The 25,883-nt window shown below is 37.9% G+C and overlaps 1 protein-coding gene across 2 annotated transcripts in view; it reads right to left on the reverse strand.

The window, feature by feature from the left end:
* LOC100433654 (A disintegrin and metallopeptidase domain 3-like) overlaps positions 1-25,883 on the reverse strand; it is a 76,524-nt gene that overhangs the window by 11,466 nt on the left and 39,175 nt on the right. For both annotated transcript variants that reach the window (XM_024251136.3, XM_054561495.2), the window contains exons 13-18: positions 18,066-18,164; positions 17,142-17,337; positions 16,566-16,653; positions 16,112-16,292; positions 11,308-11,385; positions 3,351-3,465 (exon numbers count right to left, since the gene is read on the reverse strand). In XM_024251136.3, the coding sequence (XP_024106904.3) occupies positions 3,351-3,465; positions 11,308-11,385; positions 16,112-16,292; positions 16,566-16,653; positions 17,142-17,337; positions 18,066-18,164 (757 nt within the window). The remainder of the gene's footprint in view (positions 1-3,350; positions 3,466-11,307; positions 11,386-16,111; positions 16,293-16,565; positions 16,654-17,141; positions 17,338-18,065; positions 18,165-25,883) is intronic.

Here is a 25,883-nt window from a genome sequence, read left to right on the forward strand (position 1 = left end):
GTCAATTTATTTTCAATAAAGGTGTCAAGAACATACATTGGGGAAAGAATAGTCCCTTCAATAAACAGTGCTGGGAAAAGTAGATAGCCATATGCAGAAGAATGACGCTAGATCCCTATCTCTTGCCATATACAAAAATCAAATAAAAATGGATTAAAGACTTAAATCTAAGACCCTAAACTATAAAACAACTAGAACAAAACACTGGGTAACCTCTCCAGGACATTAATTTGGGCACAGAGTTCTTGAGTAAGACCTCAGAAGCTCAGGCAATCACAGCAAAAATTGACAAATAGGATCACATCAAGCTAAGAAGCTTCTACATAGAAAAGGAAACAATCGACCAAGTGAAGGGACAACCTACAGAACCGAAGAAAATATTTGCAAACTACCCATCTGACAAGGGATTAATAGCCAGAATATGTAAGGAGCTCAAACAACTCAATAAAAAAATTAATTTTAAAATGGGCAAAAGATCTGAATAGACATTTCTCAAAAGAAGGCATACGAACGGCAAACAGCTATATGAAAAGGGGCTCAACATCATTGATCATCAGAGAAATGCAACTAAAAACTACAATGAAATATTATCTTATCCCTGTTAAAATGGCTTTTATCCAAAAGATAGGCAATAATGTGAGAATGTCAAGAAAGGGGAGCACTTGGTACACACTGTTGGTGGGAATGTAAATTAATACAGCCACTATAGAGAACAGTATGGTGATTCCTCAAAAAAACTAAAATAGAATTATCACAAGATCCAGCAATCCCACTGCTGAGTATATATCTAAAAGAAAGGAAATCAGTGTATCGAAGAGATATCTGCTCTCCTGTGTTTATTTAAAGCAGCATTATTCACAGTAGCCAAGATTTGGAATCAACCTAAGTGTCCATCAGTGGATGAATGGATAAAAAAATGTGGTACATATACACAACCGACTGCTATTCAGCCATAAAAAGGATAAAATCCTGTCATTTGCAACAACATGAATGGAGTGGAGGCTATTATGTTAACTGAAATAAGCCAGGCACAGAAAGACAGATGATGCCTGTTTGTTTTCATTCAAATGTGGGAGCTAAAAACAACAAAAAAATTGAACTCATAGAGGAGTGGAATCATGGTTGCCAGAGCCTGGGAAGGGTAGTGGGGATGGGGGGATAAAAAGGGAGTGGTTAACGGTTACAAAAATACAGTCAGAAGTAATAAGGTCTGGTGTTCAGTAGCACAATAGAGAGACTATAGTTAACATTGATTTATTGTATATTTTAAAATAACAGAAAGAGTGTGATTAGAATGTTCCTAATACAAATAAATAATAAAGGCTTGAGATGATGGATACCCCAATTACCATGATTTGATCATTACACATTGCATGTCTAACAAAACAGCACATGTACCCCATGAACATATACAACTATTATGTACCCATAATAATGAAAAACAAAAATTAAAAAACATAATATCTCTCAAAACTGAACATTTAAAAAACACAAACAATCCAATGAGTAAATGGTAAAATGTATGAACAGACTTTTCACTAAATAGAATATACAACCAAATAAGCATATTAAAGATGTTCAAAATCATTATCCATGGGGAGGTGCAAATGAGATATTAATAAACAGCTAATAGAATGATTAAAATTCAAGAAAAAACAGTGGTACAATCAAATGTTGGTGAGGGTGCAAAAACACGGGTAATTCATATATTGTTGGTGGGATTGTCAAACAGTACAGCCATTCTGAAAAAATATTTAGCAGTTGCTTTTAAAACTATAAGTAGTTTACAATATGTCTCAGCAATTTCAGTCTTGTGCATGTATCCCAGATAATTAAAATATTATTTTCACATAGAATCTTCCACATGAATGTTCATCTCAGTTATTCATAATAACTAAAACTGGAAACCACCCAAATGTCCTTCAGTGGATCAAAGGCTAAAAAATTATGGCATATCCATACAAATGAAAACTAGTCATCAATAAAAAGGAATTAAGTATTGGTACATGCAAGAACTTGGATCCAGTTCAGGGAAATTATGCTAAAGAAAAAAATCCAGTTGCAGAAATATAAAAACCATATGATTTTGTTTATATAACAGTCATAAAACCACATAATTAGACAGACGGAGAACCATTTAATGGTTGGAAGGAGAGTTAGAGATGAGGGAAAAGAAAAAAATCTATCTACAAAGGGGTAATGTTAGACAACCATGTAGTGATGATACAGCTATGCATTGTCATTGTGATAGTAGTACATAAATCTAAACTGTGATAAAATTGCATAGAACAAACACACACACACAAACACACAGACACACAAATGAGTGTAAATATACTGGAGAAATCTGATTAAGGTTTCTGTATTTTACCAATGTCCATTTCCCAGTTTTGACATTGTAGGACAGATTTGCAACATTTTAACATTGGTGAAGGATGAGTGTAGGTTAATTTATTCTTCTTTCAATTTACTTATGTATATATTTATTTCAACTACTTTTTTCCTCCTAAATTAACTGAAACTAATTTCTTCAGTATCATCTAATGAAGTACCCCAAATTCTAAGTTGTGGGAACAAGGAAACTCATTCTAACAACCTCTTGGCATATATTTTTTCTTGATCTTCAGTGTCTTTAACTCCTTTGCTCTAAGTTGCCATATTAAGATATTCATACATCTAGTTATATGCCACTTCAGCATATTTGACATATGAATCCATTCCTCAAGCATTTATTCAGGTATACAATTCTAATAGTAAAAGAAAGGTTTAGTAAAAACAAATATATTTATTCAGGACTTTTCATCAAATCAATTTAAAAATGTTCAGTGCCACAGACTATTCATATGCTGTAGGCATGAAAAATTTAATGATTTTTCTCTTTCAATATTACAGTTACCTTTAAAGATCGAATTTGATTGTGAATTGGGATATCACAATAGGTGACATCCTTGGAATACACAGACTATATAATAAAACTGCAACGTTTTCCATAATTTAAGTATACTTACATAGAAAACTCTGCTGTACAAATAGAAATATTCTGGGAACCCTGCTTAAAGTGAAGGGGAGGTCTTTTAAAATGTTTGTTTCTAGGTGAGAATGAAAACCATACAGAAAATTTTGGTTGGCAGAAAGATTTAGAGCTGTCTGGCTCTAGATCCAATTTAGTAGCCACTAGTCACAGTGGTCATTTAAATTTAAATTAAATAAGGTAAAATACAGTTGAAATTTCAGTTCCTTAGTTTCACTATCCACATGTTGGGTGTTTGCTAGTTATACAGGACGGCAAAGATGTAGACCATTTCTATGAGAACAGAAAGCTGCATTGAAACACAGATCTAGAGACTAACCTATTGTAAGCCAAAACCCATCATCGATACTTCCTCCTGGTGATGACATTGCTGGCTCACAGTCTGGAGGAGCATAACCAGGATCACATTGACAATGGAAATGTTCATTGCAAATCTAAAACCAAAACAAACAAAAAAAGCATTTATATACACCCCAAAATTAACTGCCTTATATGTGATTGTTAGTCAATGTAAATTTTAAAAATATTACCATTTAATATAAATTTTAAATTAAATATGAAAAATAATTTTAAAAATAAAAGGCAGTATAATAAATGTCCACGCGGAGGCTGGAGCCAAGATGGCCGAATAGGAACAGCTCTGGTCTACAGCTCCCAGAGTGAGTGACGCAGAAGATGGGTGATTTCTGCATTTCCATCTGAGGTACCGGGTTCATCTCACTAGGGAGGGCCAGACAGTGGGCGCAGGACAGTGGGTGCAGTGCACCATGTGTGAGCCGAAGCAGGGCGAGGCATTGCCTCCCTCGGGAAGTGCAAGGGGTCAGGGAGTTCCCTTCCCTAGTCAAAGAAAGGGGTGACAGACGGCACCTGGAAAATCAGGTCACTCACACCTCAATACTGTGTTTTTCTGACGGGCTTAAAAAATGGCGCACCAGGAGATTATAGCCCGCACCTGGTTCGGAGGGTCCTACGCCCACAGAGTCTTGCTGATTGCTAGCAGAGCAGTCTGAGATCAAACTGCAAGGCGGCAGTGAGGCTGGGGGAGGGGCGCCCGCCATTGCCCAGGCTTGCTTAGGTAAAAAAAAGCAGCCGGGAAGCTGGAACTGGGTGGAGCCCACCACAGCTCAAGGAGGCCTGCCTGCCTCTGTAGGCTCCACCTCTGGGGGCAGGGCACAGACAAACAAAAAGACAGCAGTAACCTCTGCAGACTTAAATGTCCCTGTCTGACAGCTTTGAAGAGAGCAGTGGTTCTTCCAGCACGCAGCTGGAGATCTGAGAACAGGCAGACTGCCTCCTCAAGTAGGTCCCTGACCCCTGACCCCTGAGCAGCCTAACTGGGAGGCACCCCCCAGTAGGGGCAGACTGACACCTCACACGGCCGGGTACTCCTCTGAGACAAAACTTCCAGAGGAATGATAAGACAGCAGCATTCGCGGTTCCCGAAAATCCGCTCTTCTGCAGCCACCGCTGCTGGTACCCAGGCAAACAGGGTCTGGAGTGGACCTCTAGCAAACTCCAACACACCTGCAGCTGAGGGTCCTGTCTGTTAGAAGGAAAACTAACAAACAGAAAGGACATCCACACCAAAAACCCATCTGTACATCACCATCATCAAAGACCAAAAGTAGATAAAACCACAACGATGAGGAAAAAACAGAGCAGAAAAACTGGAAACTCTAAAAAGCAGAGTGCCTCTCCTGCTCCATAGGAACGCAGCTCCTCACCAGCAACAGAACAAAGCTGGACAAAGAATGACTTTGACGAGTTGAGAGAAGAAGGCTTCAGACGATCAAACTACTCCGAACTACAGGAGGAAATTCAAACCAAAGGCAAAGAAGTTGAAAACTTTGAAAAACATTTAGACGAATGTATAACTAGAGTAACCAATACAGAGAAGTGCTTAAAGGAGCCGATGGAGCTGAAAGCCAAGGCTCGAGAACTACATGAAGAATGCAGAAGCCTCAGGAGCCGATGCGATCAACTGGAAGAAAGGGTATCAGTGATGGAAGATGAAATGAATGAAATGAAGCGAGAAGGGAAGTTTAGAGAAAAAAGAATAAAAAGAAATGAACAAAGCCTCCAAGAAATATGGGACTATGTGAAAAGACCAAATCTACGTCTGATTGGTGTACCTGAAAATGACGGGAAGAATGGAACCAAGTTGGAAAACACTCTGCAGGATATCATCCAGGAGAACTTCCCCAATCTAGCAAGGCAGGCCAACATTCAGATTCATGAAATACAGAGAATGCCAAAAAGATACTCCTTCAGAAGAGCAACTCCAAGACATATAATTGTCAGATTCACCAAAGTTGAAATGAAGGAAAAAATGTTAAGGGCAATTAGAGAGAAAGTTTGGGTTACCCACAAAGGGAAGCCCATCAGACTAACAGCTGATCTCTCGGCAGAAACTCTACCAGCCAGAAGAGAGAGGGGGCCAATATTCAACATTCTTAAAGAAAAGAATTTTCAACCCAGAATTTCATATCCAGCCAAACTAAGCTTCATAAGTGAAGGAGAAATAAAATACTTTACAGACAAACAAATGCTGAGAGATTTTGTCACTACCAGGCCTGCCCTAAAAAAGCTCCTGAAGGAAGCACTAAACATGGAAAGGAACAACTGGTACCAGCCACTGCAAAATCATGCCAAATTGTAAAGACCATCAAGGCTGGGAAGAAACTGCATCAACTAATGAGCAAAATAACCAGCTAACATCATAATGACAGGATCAAATTCACACATAACAATATTAACTTTAAATGTAAATGGACTAAATGCTCCAATTAAAAGACACAGACTGGCAAATTGGATAAAGAGCCAAGACCCATCAGTGTGCTGTATTCAGGAAACCCATCTCACGTGCAGAGACACACATAGGCTCAAAATAAAAGGATGAAGGAAGATCTACCAAGCAAACGGAAAACAAAAAAAGGCAGGGGTTGCAATCCTAGTCTCTGATAAAACAGACTTTAAACCAACAAAGATCAAAAGAGACAAAGAAGGCCATTACATAATGGTAAAGGGATCAATTCAACAAGAAGAGCTAACTATCCTAAATATATATGCACCCAATACAGGAGCATCCAGATTCATAAAGCAAGTCCTGAGTGACCTACAAAGAGACTTAGACTCCCACACAATAATAATGGGAGACTTTAACACCCCACTGTCAACATTAGACAGATCAACGAGACAGAAAGTTAACAAGGATACCCAGGAATTGAACTCAGTTCTGCACCAAGCAGACCTAATAGACATCTACAGAACTCTCCACCCCAAATCAACAGAATATACATTTTTTTCAGCACCACACCACACCTATTCCAAAATTGACCACATACTTGGAAGAAAAGCTCTCCTCTGCAAATGTAAAAGATCAGAAATTATAACAAACTTGTCTCTCAGACCATAGTGCAATCAAACTAGAACTGAGGATTAAGAAACTCACTCAAAACCGCTCAACTACATGGAAACTGAACAACCTGCTCCTGAATGACTACTGGGTACATAACGAAATGAAGGCAGAAATAAAGATGTTCTTTGAAACCAACGAGAACAAAGACACAACATACCAGAATCTCTGGGTCACATTCAAAGCAGTGTGTAGAGGAAAATTTATAGCACTAAATGCCCATAAGAGAAAGCAGGAAACATCCAAAATTCATACCCTAACACCACAATTAAAAGAACTAGAAAAGCAAGAGCAAACACATTCAAAAGCTAGCGGAAGGCAAGAAATAACTAAAATCAGAGCAGAACTGAAGGAAATAGAGACACAAAAAACCATTCAAAAAATTAATGAATCCAGGAGCTGGTTTTTTGAAAGGATCAACAAAATTGATAGACCGCTAGCAAGACGAATAAAGAAGAAAAGAGAGAAGAATCAAATAGACGCAATAAAAAATGATAAAGGGGATATCACCACCGATCCCACAGAAATACAAACTACCATTAGAGAATACTACAAACACCTCTACGCAAATAAACTAGAAAATCTAGAAGAAATGGATAAATTCCTTGACACATACACCCTCCCAAGACTAAACCAGGAAGAAGCTGAATCTCTGAATAGACCAATAACAGGAGCTGAAATTGTGGCAATAATCAATAGCTTACCAACCAAAAGGAGTCCAGGACCAGATAGATTCACAGCCGAATTCTACCAGAGGTACAAGGAGGAACTGGTACCATTCCTTCTGAAACTATTCCAATCAATAGAAAAAGAGGGAATCCTCCCTAACTCATTTTATGAGGCCAGCATCATCCTGATACCAAAGCCGGGCGGAGACACAACCCAAAAAGAGAATTTTAGACCAATATCCTTGATGAACATTGATGCAAAAATCCTCAATAAAATACTGGCAAACAGAATCCAGCAGCACATCAAAAAGCTTATCCACCATGATCAAGTGGGCTTCATCCCTGGGATGCAAGGCTGGTTCAATATATGCAAATCAATAAATGTAATCCAGCATATAAACAGAACCAAAGACAAAAACCACATGATTATCTCAACAGATGCAGAAAAGGCCTTTGACAAAATTCAACAACCCTTCATGCTAAAAACTCTGAATAAATTAGGTATTGATGGGATGTATCTCAAAATAATAAGAGCTATCTATCACAAACCCACAGCCAATATCATACTGAATGGGCAAAAACTGGAAGCATTCCCTTTGAAAACTGCCACAAGACAGGGATGCCCTCTCTCACCACTCCTATTCAACATAGTGTTGGAAGTTCTGGCCAGGGCAATCAGGCAGGAGAAGGAAATAAAGGGTATTCAATTCAGAAAAGAGGAAGTCAAATTGTCCCTGTTTGCAGATGACATGATTGTATATCTAGAAAACCCTATTGTCTCAGCCCAAAATCTCCTTAAGCTGATAAGCAACTTCAGCAAATCTCAGGATACAAAATCAATGTATAAAAATCACAAGCATTCTTATACACCAATAACAGACAAACAGAGAGCCAAATCATGAGTGAACTCCCATTCGCAATTGCTTCAAAGCGAATAAAATACATAGGAATTGAACTTACAAGGGGCATGAAGGACCTCTTCAAGGAGAACTACAAACCACTACTCAATGAAATAAAAGAGGATGCAAAGAAATGGAAGAACATTCCATGCTCATGGGTAGGAAGAATCAATATTGTGAAAATGGCCATACTGCCCAAGGTAACTTATAGATTCAGTGCTATCCCCATCAAGCTACCAATGACTTTCTTCACAGAATTGGAAAAAACTACTTTAAAGTTCACATGGAACCAAAAAAGAGCCCACATCGCCAAATCAATCCTAAGCCGAAAGAACAAAGCTGGAGGCATCATGCTACCCGACTTCAAACTATACTACAAGGCTACAGTAACCAAAACAGCATGGTACTGGTACCAAAACAGAGATATAGATCAATGGAACAGAACAGAGCCCTCAGAAATAACGCCACATATCTACAACTATCTGATCTTTGACAAACCTGAGAAAAACAAGCAATGGGGAAAGGATTCCCTATTTAATAAATGGTGCTGGGAAAACTGGCTAGCCATATGTAGAACGCTGAAACTGGATCCCTTCCTTACACCTTATACAAAAATTAATTCAAGATGGATTAAAGACTTAAACGTTAGACCTAGAACCATAAAAACCCTAGAAGAAAACCTAGGCATTACCATTCAGGACATAGGCATGGGCAAGGACTTCATGTCTAAAACACCAAAAGCAATGGCAACAAAAGCCAAATTTGACAAATGGGATCTAATTAAACTAAAGAGCTCCTGCACAGCAAAAGAAACCACCATCAGAGTGAATAGGCAACCTACAAAATGGGAGAAAACTTTTGCAACCTACTCATCTGACAAAGGGCTAATATCTAGAATCTACAATGAACTCAAACAAATTTACAAGAAAAAAACAAACAACCCCATCAAAAAGTGGGCAAAGGACATGAACAGACACTTCTCAAAAGAAGACATTTATGCAGCCAAAAAACACATGAAAAAATGCTCATCATCACTGGCCATCAGAGAAACGCAAATCAAAACCACAATGAGATACCATCTCACACCACTTAGAATGGCAATCATTAGAAAGTCAGGAAACAACAGGTGCTGCAGAGGATGTGGAGAAATAGGAACACTTTTACACTGTTGGTGGGACTGTAAACTAGTTCAACCCTTGTGGAAGTCAGTGTGGCGATTCCTCAGGGATCTAGAACTAGAAATTCCATTTGACCCAGCCATCCCATTACTGGGTATATACCCAAAGGATTATAAATCATGCTGCTATAAAGACAGATGCACACGTATGTTTATTGCGGCACTATTCACGATAGCAAAGACTTGGAACCAACCCAAATGTCCAACAATGATAGACTGGATTAAGAAAATGTGGCACATATACACCATGGACTACTATGCAGCCATAAAAAATGATGAGTTCATGTCCTTTGTAGGGACATGGATGAAATTGGAAATCATCATTCTCAGTAAACTATCGCAAGAACAAAAAACCAAACACCGCATATTCTCACTCATAGGTGGGAATTGAACAATGAGAACACATGGACACAGGAAGGGGAACATCACACTCTGGGGACTGTTGTGGGGTGGGGGGAGGGGGGAGGGATAGCTTTAGGAGATATACCTAATGCTAAATGACGAGTTACTGGGTGCAGCACACCAGCATGGCACATGTATACATATGTAACTAACCTGCACATTGTGCACATGTACCCTAAAACGTAAAGTATAATAATAATAATAAATAAATAAATAAATGTCCATGCAATATATTTTCAAACATCATAGAGGTATCTTCTTGTTTGTCTCTTACATTTCTAAATAAAGTGAATACCATTCTTGATTCAATTTAAATGCTTTTTATTATAAGGGTGTACAGATTATGATGCTAGAAACTATAGAATGGTGGGAATAAAAATTTATTATAAATTGTGTTGGATTTAAAAAAATAGTTGTGTTGAGAGCCAAATTTTATTAAAAAAAATAGGGGGGGAAAGCCAAAATTTTAAGATGCTTGCTCAATCAGATACAGGCACAAAAAATTTATATAGAAAGCTAGAAAAAATGTATAAATGTGATCTGGCAGATGAATGGAAAATGGGTCAGTAGATAATTCAGAAATAAATGCATACAAAATTGATTACGAACGTAAATTAAAATTAAGAAAGAAAAGAAACTGTAAATAATAGATGTGTAAGTAATTTTGAGGAAAAATTGATGTAAGCCACACAGGCAGGCCACTTTTTTCCTGAATTACTATAAAAAAATATGAATCATCAATATGGCAGAAGACACTGACCACAAGGAGACAACTGTGTGCTTAGAATGACTTATAAAGTTTACAACATTTCTATAAGCCAGTAGATAAGTTTACAATAGATGAGCAAACAGAAATGCAAGTAGCAGATATGACCATATATACTTAGGAACTGCATTATTAATTATCAAATAAATGCAAATTAACAATGGACTTAGCATGTTAAAAGAGACTAAAAAGATTAATACAACTAGTCTGGCCAGAATATGAGGAAATGCACATTTTCATACATGATAGGTGGGAGAAAAAACTGGTATAATGTTTCTTGATGACAGTATATTACTTAGGAAAATTCAAATTGTGCATATATTCAGCCCAAATTTTATTTGCTAATAATTTAAGGAAGCATATCAATGTGGAAAGTAAATTTACAATCATATCTGTTGTACCACTATTTGTAATAAGCTGAAATTTAACATTAATTGAAAGGCCATCAGTGAACGGCATTTTGAATATAGTATGGATGATCCATATGGTGAAATAAGTTGAAGCTGTTGAGGAATGAAACAGATCTTAATGGATTGAAAACTCTGATCTCATAAATCAATGTGAATAACAGTGTGTGAATGTTCATATTGTATAAGTACACATACGCTCAATTATAAACAATATGTATGTATATGCATAAAAGCATAAGTATCGTCCTTAATAAATCCATTTCTAAAATTTAATCTTAATCTAATATCATAATAATGGATTCTGTTTCATGGTGCATTTTTTACAAAGTGTGAACTTATTTGCTCATGAGGCCTATAACAATCTGATTATATGCATAAATAACATGTATGTATAAATAGTGGATCTACTTTCCTTATTTAATGAATTTTCAAAAAGAAATTTTCACATCTAATACTTGTGAACTTTATTATTATCATAGAACATGTTATTGACATAGATTAAAATAATTATACTGAGAAAAATAGTAACTGTTACATACCCCATTCTGTCCACAATTTGTAGTACATTTTGTTATATTTAGTTCACTAAAATTTCTGCATTCTTGGGAGCGACAAGCCTAAAATGTTATGAAGCAAACAGCAACAAAAATACTAAATGTAAAGTCAAGAGATAAGGAATCATATTCGTACAAATATTATATGCACAGGGGATATACAGAACAGATGAATCTGAATTTCATAACATTTTAATAAAAACCCATAGGAACAATTCTAAATGGTATGTTATTAATAAGAAATATTACAAATGAGATATTTTCAGAAAGCAGAAATATACATTTTTATTACAAACTGGTACAAGAAAAAAGTAGCCAGCTTGTACTAGCAATTTTTAATTTATAGGACCTCTTTTAACACTTTTTATGCACCTTTCTTTTATTTACCCATATAGACCCTTAGAAGGAGGTATTTTTATGCTCATTTTGTATTTGAGTAGTAGGGTGGCTGTGTCAAATGGTGGGTCTATATTTAGTGCTTTGAGAAATCTCCATACTGTTTCTCAAAGAGGTTGTACTAATTTACATTCCCAACATCAGTGTATAAACTTTCCTTTTTCTCCACATTCTTGACATCTATTGTTCTTTGACTTTTTAATAATAGACATTCTGACTTGTGTAAGACGGTATCTCGTTAAGGTTTTACTCTGATAGTTGGTGATATTGGGCATTTTTCCTATGTTTTTTGGCCGCTTGTATGTCTTATTTTGAGAAGTGTCTGTTCATGTCCTTTGCTCACTTGTTAATGGGGTTACTTGGTTATTTTGTTGCCGTTGTGTTGTTTGAGTTCCTTGCAGATTCGGATATTAGTCCTTTGTTGGATTTATAATTTGCAAATATTTTTCCCATTCTGTCGATTATCTGTTTACTCTGTTGTTTCCTTTGCTGTGCAGAAGTTTTTTAGTTTAATTAAGTCCCATTTATCTACTTTTGTTTTCATTGTGTTTGCTTTTGAGGACTTGGTCATGTATTCTTTGCCTGGGCCAATGTCCAAAAGAGTTTTTTGTAGGTTTTCTTCTAGGGTGTTTATAGTTTCAGATCTTATATTCAGGTCTTTAATCCACCTTGAGTTAGTTTTTGTATATGCTGAGAGGTATGGGTCCAGTGTCATTTTTCTGCATATGCTATCCAGTTTTCCCAGCACCTTTTTGAAGATGGTCCTTTCCCCAATGTATGTTCTTGCTGGCTTTATTGAAGATCAGTTTGATGTAAATATGTGGATTTCTGGGATCTCTTTTCTGTTCCATTGATCTATGTGTCTATTTTTATAATTATATCTTGCTGTTTTGGTTACCATTGGATTGTAGTGTAACTTAAAGCTAAGTAATGTGATGCTTCCAGCATTGTTCTTTTTGGTTAGGATTACTTTGACTAATCAAGCTGTTTTCGAGTCATATAAATTTCACATTTTTTTATCTGTGAAAAATGACATTGGTATTTTGATAAGGATTGCATTGAATCTGTAGATTGTTTTGAGAAGTATGGTCATTTTTATGATATTGATTCTCCCAATCCATGAGCACAGGATGTTTTCCCATTTGTTTGCATCATCTATAATTTATTTTATTTATTTAATTCAGTGTTTTGTAGTTCTTGTAGAGATCCTTCTTCTCCTTGGTTAAATATATTCCTAGGTATTTAATTTTATTTTTTGGTAGCTATTATAAATGAGATTGTCTTCTTGATTTTGTCCTTGGCTAGATCATTATTGGTATATAGAAACACTACTAGTATCTGTCTATTAATTTTGTATCATGAAACTTTATTAAACTTATTTATCAAATCTAAGAGTTTTTTTTTGGTGGAGTCATTAGGGTTTTCTAGACAAAAACTCAATCATCAGGAATAATTTGACTTCCTCTTTTCCAGTCTGGATGACTTTATTATTTTCTCTTGCCTTATTGTTTTGGTGAGGACTTCCAGTACTATGCTAACTAAGAGTGGTAAAAGTGGGCATCCTTGCCTTGATTTAGTTCTTATAGCAAATGCTTTCAATTTTTCCTTCTTAAGTATAATGTTGGCTGTATGTTGGCTGTATGGTTGTTGTAGATTGCCTTTATGATGTTGGAGAATGTTCCTTGTATGCTGAGTTTATTGCGAATTTTTATCCGAAGAGATGCTGAAATTTATCCAATGATTTCTCTGCATCAATTGAGATTATCATGTGGTTTTTATCTTTCATTTTGTTGATGTGATGGATCAAATTTTTGATTTGCACGTGTTGAACCATCTTTGGATCCCTGGGATGAATCCCACATAATCACGATGTATTATGTTTTTGATGTGCTGTTGCATTTGATTTGCTAGGATTTTCTTGAGGACTTTTGTGACTGTGTCTTCCAGAGATACTGGTCTTTACTTTTTTTTATGCCGTTGTTTGGCTTTGGTATCAGATGATACTGGCCTTGTAGTATGAGTTAGAGATAATTTTCTCCTCCTTGATTTTTAAAAATTGTTTCAAAAAGATTAGTATTATTCTAATTATTAGTTATTCTATTTATTAGTTAGTCTAATTAGTAGTTATTCTATTCCGGAGGTAGAATTGGGCAGTGAATCCATATGGTCCTAGCCTTTTGTTGTTGTTGTTGGGATAATTTTTATTACTGATTCAATCTCACTAGTCATTATTGGTCTCCTTGGGAGTTGTATTTCTTCCTGGTTCAATCTTGGTAGGTTTTATGTTTTCAGGAATTTATCTATTTCCTCTAGGTTTTCTAGCTTGTGAGCATAAAATTGTTCATAATAGTTTCTAATAATCTTTTGTATTTCTGTGGTGAGTTATAATGCCTGCTTTTTTATTTCTCATTTTGGTTGTTTAGATCTTCTATCTTTTCTTCTTGTTTAGTCTAGCTGGTAGTGATAGTGACAGGGGCCAGAGAAATCCTAGGCAGAAGAGGGTGGGTCCCTGGCAAAGCCCCACCCTCAAGCCGAAAAGCCTGAGACCGCAGCCCAAAGTGAGAACTCATAACCCTGTGTTCCCGCTCGAATGCTGCCTTTTCCTAAACATCCATGGCCCACCCCACTCCCTCAACCTGCACCTGTAAAGATCCCCAGACTCAGCCGGCAGAGAGGAGAAGCAGCTGGACACTGGGGATTACAGCCGGACATTGGAGAGAAGTGGTTTGACTTCAGAGGGACAGCTTGACAGTGTGACTTTGGAGAAGAGTCCAGCTGGAGATGGCCAGACTTGAGGGGAAGATTACCTGCTCGTCCCCTTTCCAGCTCCCCTTTCCACTGAGAGCCATTTTTCCTGGCAACAAAATCTCTCACATTTACCATCCTTCAATTTGTTTGAGTGACCTCATTTTTTTCTGGATGCCAGAAAAGAGCTCAGGTGCCACGAGTGTGGATACAAAAGGCTGCCACACTGGCCCTTTGCCCTCGCTGGCAGAGGACAGCTGCGGGCCCACTGAGCTGTTAACACTTAAGCCATCTGCAGACTGCAGAGCTAAAAGAGCACTGAAACATGTCCTCTGGAGCTTCAGGGGTCGCAGGCACCCCCTTAGATGCTGCTGTGGGGCCCGCAGGGAGTTTGTTTCTGCCAGCACCCAAAAGCACTTGCTCCGGCTCCTTTACCCGCTCACCTGCACGCTCCCTCCTGCGAGGGGTGGAATGCAGCAGGTCCCAGCGAGTGAAGTTCACTCCTGCCAGCACCGCAGTGTGTGACTGAAAGGTGTTTATTCATTCTCAAGAACAAAAAACACTCCCATCACTTAGGAAATTCCAAGGGTTTTATTAGAAGCTGTGTGCCAAGAATCAGAGACAGAGACCAAATATGTTCTGTGTTATGCTATATATATTATATATGTAAAAAAGATAAAATTAATATATCTTTTATATATAAAAGATAAAATTAGTTAATATATTTAAGTATTTATACTTCTGCATTTATAGTAAATATTTTTTCAGTTTGTTTTAAATGGTCTTTGGAGGAATGACATATTACTTTACAATACAGTCAGCATCAGTATGTTCCTTTGATTAATTCATTACTTTTATGTGTAAATATCTTTTCCCATTCTAAGATAAGTATACTTTTCATTTAAATTTATCTCTTTTTATTTTAAAAATATATTTCTATATGTAAATTATTTTTATAAAAATGTGTGGTAATTGTATGCTTTTTAATTAGTCAACTTATTTTTCAGTGTTACTAGTTCGAAAAGCCTTTATTAGGTATCTCAAAATTCTTCAGAAGAATAAAAATTAACAAAACTTAAACACTATGTTTTATTGTCATGTTTTATGTGAAGGCCACATTTTAGACAAAATATGCTTATGGAAGAAGGAGTAGGAGAGCAGGTTAATGAGAAAATAATTACTTTACTTCAATTGTAACCAAACTAATTTTTTGTCAATCACTACAAGACTAAATACTTGTCTTTTTTGGGTTTTGTTTTCTTTAAAGTTCTTGTTATTCAGGTTGTTCTGACTTTTTTTTTTTTTTTGCATCATTTTATTCTTTTTTGTTCTTGGTTTACACAAATCATCACAGATCAGATCCTGGCCTAACAGGGAGTCTTAGATTCTCAAGCAAGAGGAAACAAGTTTAAATATCGGTAGTAAAAATTTAATAAAAATAACAGATAGTAAAGCAAGAGTTTCTTTAACCAGCCAAAATTCTGATCAGTGTATCTTAAGATCATGATATTGTAACCAAAATTTGTAGCATTAATTATAAATGAAAATTTAAGCATCCTCTCAATCTCTCTCTCTCTCTCTGATACACACACTTCAGACACTCACAGACAAATCCACCATATATCGTATCAATAAAAATGTTATTTACCTTGTGTTGACCACACGCAGTTATATCTTCTGTATAGGTCTCTGATTGTTTTGAACGATTTCTTGCATGTGCGGACAAACATACATGACCTCCAAGGTAAGTATATTGTATATCTAAGTCTGTCATTGGTACTAGTTCTGAATGTATCCAGTGACAAACAATCTTTCCACAAAGGATATCACTAGCAACATAAGACAGAAAAAAGTTACCCATTTGTCACTTAGGTACACAATTATTAGGTTAATAACAATTCAAAAGTGAGGATAATTCAAAATATTACTCAGATCATAACAGCAAAGTTTTTCACAGCACACAATGCCATATTAAATGCAACAAATAAGTCTATCTGTATATACTAGATACTGTCTCTCATTTATTTCAAGTCACTCTTTGCAGTACATACACAAAACACAATGAACGCACTTGGAAGATGTAAACTTTTCTAAATACGTACAAAAAATTACAACGGGAACCACAGTTTCCAAATTTGTCATATTGAAAATTCACTTCTTCTGTACACAGAAGATTAGCAGACTTAGAAACTGAAAACATAAGAAGTTATAGTTACTTATATTAAAATATTAAATGGTAAAAGTGTGGTAAGTCAGTAGAAAGATATCTAGACAACAACAAGGCCCACTCAGTGTAATCTGCCATAAATTTTTGATGTCATCTACTGGCTTTACAAGGAGAAGCACTTACTGAAAACTATACACATGAGAAGAGAAAAATTCATGTTATAGTGTAGAAATAATTAAGAAATCAGTCACCTGCTCTCTTATCTACTATTCTAATAGTCTACTCCCTTTGCAACAACCACCTTAAGTTGGACTAATGTCCTACTATTGCATCCTGTAGTTATTAGGTCTATTATAACTCTTGACATCATTCAAAGTTGCTTTGATTTGCAATTTTATTTCTAAATTTGAATGTAAAACAGCACTTTCAGGGATGGCTCTTGGGTGGGTTACTGACTTTAGAATATTTACAGTTTAAATATAAACCCCCCCAAAAAAGGTAAAACAATTACATTTTCCAAATAACTGTGAACACTGTCTATCCCTGTCTCTGCACACTCCTTTAAAGCAATAGCTAGTCCTATTACTGCAGTATTCTAAATCAGCAGCTTTCACATCAGGTACGCAAAACTCAGATGTTCCATTGCAATATTCTGGAAAATCACACATATCTACACTTTTTCTGCAGATGTGGCCTCTTTCGTGGATCTGTGGGAGAAAGAAAAAAAAATAAATTTATTTTTCAGGCTCAATCCAGTTTGCCTGCACTACCAAGAATTGAAATTGACTAACTCAAACAAGGAGCTCCAATGACCTATCTATACTACATATTGAGAATACTTGTTTGAGAATTGTCAGCTTAAAAGCAAGGATATCCAAGAGATGCATAGAATAAAAATCCTGTTTGAAACGAACACTCACTAGAGCATGAAGCCAGACCTATCTTCAATTTTAACCTAAGTTTGTGTTTATTTTTCTTCGCTTGGACATTCATCATCCAGTTACGACTGACCAATACATAATCAGTATTAATGTTTTTATTTAAAAATTACCTGTAGGAATATCTAAGCACTCATTAGAAATAGGTAATAAAGGCCAGGTGTGGTGGCTCACACCTGTAATCCCAGCAGTTTGGGAGGCTGAGGCAGGTGGATCACCTGAGGTCAGGAGTTCAAGATCAGCCTGGCCAACATGGTGAAACCCCATCTCTACTAACAATACAAAAATTTGCTGGGTGTGGTGGGATGCTCCTGTAATCCCAGCTACTTGGGAGGCTGAGGCAAGAGAATCACTTGAACCTGGTAGGTGGAGGTTGCAGTGAGCTGAGACTGCATCACTGCACTCCAGCCTGGGCAACAAGAGTGAAACTCCTTCTCAGGAAAAAAAAAAAAAAGAAAGAAAGAAAGAAAGAAAAAGAAATAGGTAATAAAACTTACCGTACAAGTTTTATTGTTACAGCATGGTCCAGTGCCACATTCTGCAGCTCCAACTAGAGTACAATCTGCAGGATTACAGCATTTTTTATGAGTGCATGCCTAAAAGCAAATACAATAGAATTAAATGTTTTACATCAAATTTTAGTCAAATAGTTTTATTTATTTTCAAAATAAAGTATCTCTCCAACTTGACTCTAATCACACCATGACTTTTGGATTCTGTATTTTTATACCACTTCATTTAAACTTAATGTACTTTCCCTATAAGAAAAAAACAGATGACAACGAAAATATTCACAATTTCATTCTAAAGAAATTGATCTATTAAAAATTTAGCACAATTTTTTAAAAAAATTATTTTTGTTTATAAAAACACGCAGCAAGTTTTTATATTTTTTTACTTACTATACCACAAGTACTTTTCTGTATCATCAAGTTCTCTCAAGGGGAGTGGCTGGAAGAGTTTGGAGGAGCAAGATAGAAAAAGCCTACATTTGGCCAGGTGCAGTGGCTCACCTGTGATCTCAGCACTTTGAGAAGCCAAGGTGGGCGGATTGCTTAAGCTCAGGAGTTTGAAACCAGCCTGGGCAACATGGCAAGACCCCTTCTATACCCAAAATACCAAAAATTAGCTGAGCATGGTGGTGTGTGCCTTTGGTCCCAGCTATTTGGGAGGCTGAGGTGGGAGGATCACTTGAGTCAGTCGGGGTGGAGGTTGCAATGAACTGAGATCAGGCCACTACACTCCAGCTTGGGTGACAGAACAAGATTGTATATCAATAGATAAATATGAATAAAAAGCACAGATTCTTGTTAGGGATTAAAAGACAAGAAGATGAGGGAAAGTTTTAAACTTCTTAGAGATTAGATAAATGCTCATGACCAGAATGTTGATAGAAATATAGATAGCAAAGGTCATTCTCATGAGGTTAAGATGAAACTGAAGAACAAGGTTTTAGAAGCAAGGGCCATCCTTGCTATAAACTGGCCAAGAACTTGGCTGAACTATGACTATGCCTGAGGGGTTTGTGGAAGGCCTAACTTAAGAGTGATGAACTAGGATATCTGGCAGAAGAAATTTTACGTAGCAAAGTTCTCAGAATGTTGTGTGGTTGCTTCTAATTTCTTATTGTAAACTGCTAGAGAAAAGGGGAATAGAGCAGAAAAACTTGAAAAACTCATAGTTTGGCAATATAGTAAGGAAGGAAAGCGCATTTACGGGAGAGAAAACCAAGGATGTAGCACAGGGACACCTTTGCTTAAGAGATTAACAAAGATAGAAGAAAGCGGATATGGTTAGGATCGGTGTTCCTGCCCATTCTCCCTACAATGTCAATTGTAATCCCCAATGTTGGAGGTGGGGGTCTAGTGGGAGGTGGCTAAATCATAGGGGTAGCTTCTCATGGTTTAACACCATCTCACTGTGGAGCTGTTCTCATGAAAGAGTTCTCACAAGATTTGGTTGTTTAAAAGTGTGTAGCACATCTTCCTTCTCTCTCTCTTCCTCCTGCTCTGACCATGTGAAATACTCCTACTTCCCCTTCACCTTCTGACATGATTGTAAGTTTCCTGAGGCCTCCCCCAGCCATGCTTCTTGTAGAGCCAGCAGAACGATAAACCAATTAAACCTTTTTTCTTTTTTTATAAGTTACCCAGTAGCAAGTATTTCTTTATAGCATTGAGAGAATGGACTAATACAAAAGCCAAGTGCTATTCCTCAAGCAATGAAAGAAAGGCCCCAAAGGCATTTCAGATACCTTCGAGGCCCAGATGCCTATGAGGGCTGAATGGCTTCAGAGGACAAGCCCAGGGCACTCTCCATGAGCTCACTGACCAATTCCACCTCAGGATGCTGCTCCTGGCCCTGCTGCACAATGCCCTGCAACTACCACGGCCTCAGCTGCAACGGCCATAGGTACAGCTTCTATCGCAGCTCCAGATGGTACAAGTCATTAACCTTGGTGGAATCCACATGGTGCTAATTTTGCAGGCTTGCAGAAGGTAAGAACTGTGGAAGCATGGCAGCTCCCACTTAGATTTCAAAGGATGTCCTTGAAAGCCTGGAGGCCTGGCAGAGACTTGTTGCAAGGGCAAAGCCACCACAGAGTCCCCCCAGAGCAGTGCCTAGTGGAACTGTGAGAGTGGAACTATCACAGAGACCCCAGAACTATACAGCAACCAGCATGCAATGCCAGCCTGGTGGTGTTGGGTTGATTGAGCCCAGCCAAACCATAGGGATGGGGCTACCCAATGCCCTGGAGCCCACTGCACCTGTTTATAGAAGATGCAGGACATGTTGTCAAAGGAAATTATTCAGGAGTCTGAATGTCCATCATTGGCTCTCTTGGGTTTCAGACTTGCTTGAGGCCTGTTACCCATTTCTTCTTGTCTATTTCTCCTTTTCAAAATGGGGTTGTGTATGCTGTGCTTGTAAATAAATAACTTGTGTTGATTTTACAGGTTCTTAAAGTATCCCCTAACAGACATATTGGCAGTCTTCCCCAATGGACTCCTTGTGGCTAAAATGAGACACACCACATGGCTAGCAAAATGAAGGGGTAGTCATGTATTCTGGTATAGTTAATTCTATGTCAGCTGATAACCCTCTCCTGCACCTTGTGGTCCTGCCACAACTCCAACTGGATAGAAGATTGGTCTTATAAACATTCTTTATTGATAAACACTCACGAACTTCAAGCCAGTTTCAGGCAACTTATAGAGACTGCGCACAACTGTCTTTGTGCCCTACGGTCCCTTTTTGACATAAAGAGCCAAATTCCACCCATTTTAGTCTAATTAAAAGTGAAGTGAATGTAAAACATATGTTACATGAATGTTTACTCACTGTACACGTGCCTGACTTCCCTCATGGATATTCATAGATTTCTCCCGGTCTTGCTCAGTATGTGTGTAAAGCTGACTCTGTAAGACATATATACCACCTCCCTCTTCCTTTCTGCAGAGAATGAACTTTTGGCTTTCACTGAAAGCTATGTTCCCCAATCTACAGATTGCTTCTGCCTCTGAAAATAGTCTTTTCCTTTTCTTCCTTCATGGATATCAAAGTCTTTTGTTAACAATTCTGGCAACATGGGATGGGATCCAAAGTGGCCCCTGATTTCTTTCTTGGCACTGCCTTGAAAAATTCCTAAGTTCAATTGCATCCTGGTTACACTGGGCAAGAACTGGGTAAGCGCTATTGAATCTAAGAGTTCAGGCGTTTAGATTGAAATCTAGGGAAATGTTTTCTTTAAGAAAGGTCTGCCCATTGAGCTGTGGCCTAGACCTACCCGCAGTCCAGCAGGGATGCCTGCACTAACGTTGCACTGCGAAGGCCACCTTCTTTAGGTGACTACTGTATGTAACTTACCCAGTATGGAAATGGTTTTGGACCAACTGCTGTCAGAGACTCTGGAGGTTTACATGTTTAAAAACTATAGGAAAAATTCTTGTTAATATTTGGTATCCTGGATAAAAATAAGTCAGTATGACTTAAAGCTTTCTTGGTCACAATGGGGAACTTTTAACATGCCTCAATCAGTTTATCTACATGTGCAATAAAGAACAGAAGATTCCAAACCTGTCAAAAGCAGTGTGAGGTCTTTTTCAGTTGCTAAAATGAAAGCTCAAAGCGAAATCAAGGATCCCTAGTTGCCTGTTTAAAAGAGACTAAATCAAAACTTAATCAAGATCTTAAAAAATTTGAAAATTCTTCTAAATCGGACCCTAAATCCAAAACTAAAAAGGACACTGTGCCTTCTTGCCTTTCTCCTTGAACTCCACCAATGCCACCCCCATATGCATTAGCCCCTTGCTGCCAGTCACTTCTCTTTGAGCTGCCTTTCTTTCCTTCACCTTCTATTCATGAGCAACCCCCTCCAGTTGCTAATTCTGCAACCCCTCTGATGACACCTTTTAAAGGGATTGCAAACTAGCCTTGCAAATTACCTCTTACTGTCCTGGGACAAAGTCTCAGATTTCTAGCATTAGTCAAAGATTTTTCTACTCCTAAAATAGACTCGCTTGAGTTTGAATGCTGCTTTAGTTTGATTATAAATGTTTACCAGCCAGGACCTCCTGATGTTCACTAGTTGATTCAAATCTTAGTGGAAAATGTCTTAACCCAAGGATGGATGTGTTTAGCTGACTGGACTAAGCCCCAAGATGATTTTCAGCATACTAAGGAAATAGCCTTTGAAGTGGTGAGAAAAACAATTGTTGAATTGATTAAAGCCATCTCAGCACTCTTTCCTTGACAAACTAATTGGAATGCCATTGACTCAGAAAAAAGACAAATCTGTCATTGATTCCTTTGACTGATTCAAAAGGCTTTCTTTTTTCTTTTTCTTTTTTTTTTTGTTTTTTTTTGAGATGGAGTCTTGCTCTGTTGCCCAGGCTGGAGTGGAGTGGTACAATCTTGGCTCACTGCAACCTCCACCTCCTGGGTTCAAGTGTTTCTCCAGCCTCAGCCTCCTGGGTAGCTGGGATTACAGGTGCATACCACCACACCTGGCTAATTTTTTTTTTTTTGTATTTTTTAGTAGAGAAGGGGTTTTACCATGTTGGCCGGGCTGCTCTCAAGCTCCTGACCTCAGGTGATCCACCCACCTTGGTCTCCCAAAGTGCTGGGATTATAGGTGTGAGCGACTGCTCCCGGTCGATTCAAAAGGCTTTCTACAAAATTCTAGTATCAAAGATCTAACTGATGATATTATAAATCTTTTTTAACTCACTTTCCCTCAAGTAAGTTAAAGCCCTTAGCACCCTGGTTAAGCAATATGATCCCAATTGGCCTTCTAAGAGACCCTATGATATAGCTTCTTTGGCCAATCGCCTCTCTAAAATCCTAGAAAAGAAAAAAGAGGCTAAAGCCACCAAGGCACTAGAATGGCAAGAAAGACAGATAAACTCATGGCCTTGCATATTCAACAACTCATAAAATCTCTCCCAGATCAGCAAACTCCATTTAATAGTTAGAAATTAGTTTCGTCTGTTGCAAGAGGTATAATTTGCTTTTTCTGGCATTTGAAATGAGATGGTAAAAAATATAAATGAGGGCTTCAGAAGGACACCAATAAGGTAAAGCAACCTCCTTCTGCAGAAACAATAAGAGAAATACTTATTGATCAGAACTAGGGGTACCTCAGGGAAACATGGGGGATTTTTCCTCTCCTTTCAGTCAGTTGATTGGGAGAGGTTTATCTTAAAAATTAACAGAATAGTCCAAGCCCTAATAGACACTGCATCTATGCTTAACCTTGACTTCTTTCAAAATCCAACCACCCAGAGTGACCAAGCTATTCAAATGGCTGAGTCACTAACCAATCTAAGACTATCTTCAAGTCTGAACTAGTTTCTTACCAACTAGGGCCTCTTACTGGCATTGCAGCTTTTCACTTCTTCATTTTGCTCCAATACACCTAATAGGAAGGGACTTTCTTGAAAAACACCAAGCTTGTTTTTCTTTTACCTATAAGAGAGACATTGTTTTAAAGGTCTCCTTGCCTGAGGCTTCAGCCTCTGACCTCAGCCATGTATTCCCCTTATTAGTCTCCAGTCATCCAGTTGATCCTGGACATCCAGCTCTAAAGTAACTGTTTGAAACCCTTTGGGAATAAATCAATACCAATGTCAGACTGATCCGGCAGCACCACCCATTTCTACACAAATAGATCCTAACAAACCTCTACTGAACATAAAATAATATCCCCTCCACCATGAGGCTTTAGTTGGTATAGAACCTATTGTCAGTAATTTCATTTTCAAGGGACTTAATAGTCCCTTTATACCAGTCCCTGTAACATACCCCTTCTACCTGTTTCTAAGCTAATAGGGATGGAGACTTGCCTAGGATCTTAGAGCTATTCATAACATTTTATTCCCTTGCATCCTGTTGTGCCTGTTCCACATAGCCTCTTATCCAATATACATTCTAACATCCAATATTTTTCTGCTGTTGATCTCTATAGTACTTTTTTCACCATCCCGGTCAACCCCAAGAGTCCATTTCCTTTTGCCTTCACATGGAAGGGCCATCAGTTCACCTGAACAGTGCACCCTGAAGGATGCACTGAAAGCCCTGTCTACTTTTCCCAGATCTTACAGGCTGACTTAAAAGACATAACCTTCTCAATATGAACAGACATTTCTCAAAAGAAGACATTTATGCGGCCAACAAACATATGAAAAAAAGCTCATCATCACTGGTCATTAGAGAAATGCAAATCAAAACCACATTAAGATACCATCTCACACCAGTTAGAATGGTGATCATTAGAAAGTCAGGAAACAACAGATGATGGAGAGGATGTGGAGAAATAGGAATGATTTTACACTGTTGTTGGGAGTGTAAATTAGTTCAACCATTGTGGAAGACAGTGTGGCGATTCCTCAAGGATCTAGAACTAGAAATACCATTTGACCCAGAGATCCCATTACTAGGTATATACCCAAGGGATTATAAATTATTCTACTATAAAGCCACATGCATATGTATGTTTATTGCAGCATTGTTCACAATAGCAAAGACTTGAAACCAACCCTAATGCCCACCAGTAGATAGACTGGATAGACCGGATAAAGAAAATGTGGCACATATACCCCATGGAATATTAAACAGCCATAAAAAAAGGAGGAGTTCATGTCCTTTGCAGGGAAATGGATGAAGCTGGAAACCATCATTCTCAGCAAACTAACACAGGAACAGAAAACCAAACACTGCATGTTCTCACTCATAAGTGGGAGTTAAACAATGAGAACACATGGACACAGGGAGGGGAATATTACACACCAGGGCCTGTTGGGGAGATGGGGACTAGGGGAGGGATAGCATTAGGAGAAATACCTAATGTAGATGATGGGTTGATGGGTGCAGCAAACCACCATGGCATATGTATACCTATGTAACAAACCTGCATGTTCTGCAAATGTATCCCAGAACTTAAAGTATAATTTTTTAAAAAAAGACATAACCTTCTCACATAGCTCAACTCTGTTGCAATACATTGGTGATTTGCTTTTATGTTCTCCCTTATGAAATACCTGTCTCACTGACACTCTCCATTTACTTCACCAGCTATGTCTTAAGGGCCATAAAGATTCTAAAGATAAACTACAGTGTTGCTGACAATTAAACCTCTTGGACATTTGCTGACCCCTTGGGACTCAACATCAACCCTTTCTGCCTTCAAGGCATATTTTTCTTCCCCATTCCCACTATGAAAAGACAAAACCTAGGGGCTTTCTAGGACTCATGGACTACTGCAGAGCTTAGAACACTAATTTTTCTTTACTGGCACAACCTTTATATACCCTGATTAAAGCCTCTTCTCCTGACCTCCTTACCTGTACTACCGATGGTGAACAGGACTTTAAGTCTCTGAAAGATAAGCTATCCTCTGCCCAACACACCCCCTCAATTTGGGACACTATTTATGACTTCCCTTTTTCCCCTTTTTGTTCATGAGCAAGAGGGAGTTTGAACTCAACCACATGGGGGTAATAATTTACCCAACTGGTTACTAGAATGCTAAACTGGATTGTGTCTATCCAGGGCTATCACCATGTTTAAAGGCAGTTGCCACAATCACCGTCCTTATAAAAGCCACCGAGAAAATAGTAATGGGATTTCCTCTCACTGTTTATGCTCCTCACTCAGTTAAAGCCCTTCTCACTTCTCGCCAAATCCAGTATCTTTCAGCCAGTCGATTGACTGCCTATGAAATACTTCTCTTTCCCAACCTATTTTCCATTGTAATCTCCTTAACTCTGCCCCTCTTTTGTCTTCACCAGAAGATTCTCTATGACTGCATTACCTTT

Source organism: Pongo abelii, chromosome 7 (genome assembly GCF_028885655.2).
Source record: "Pongo abelii isolate AG06213 chromosome 7, NHGRI_mPonAbe1-v2.0_pri, whole genome shotgun sequence".
NCBI lineage: Eukaryota > Metazoa > Chordata > Mammalia > Primates > Hominidae > Pongo > Pongo abelii.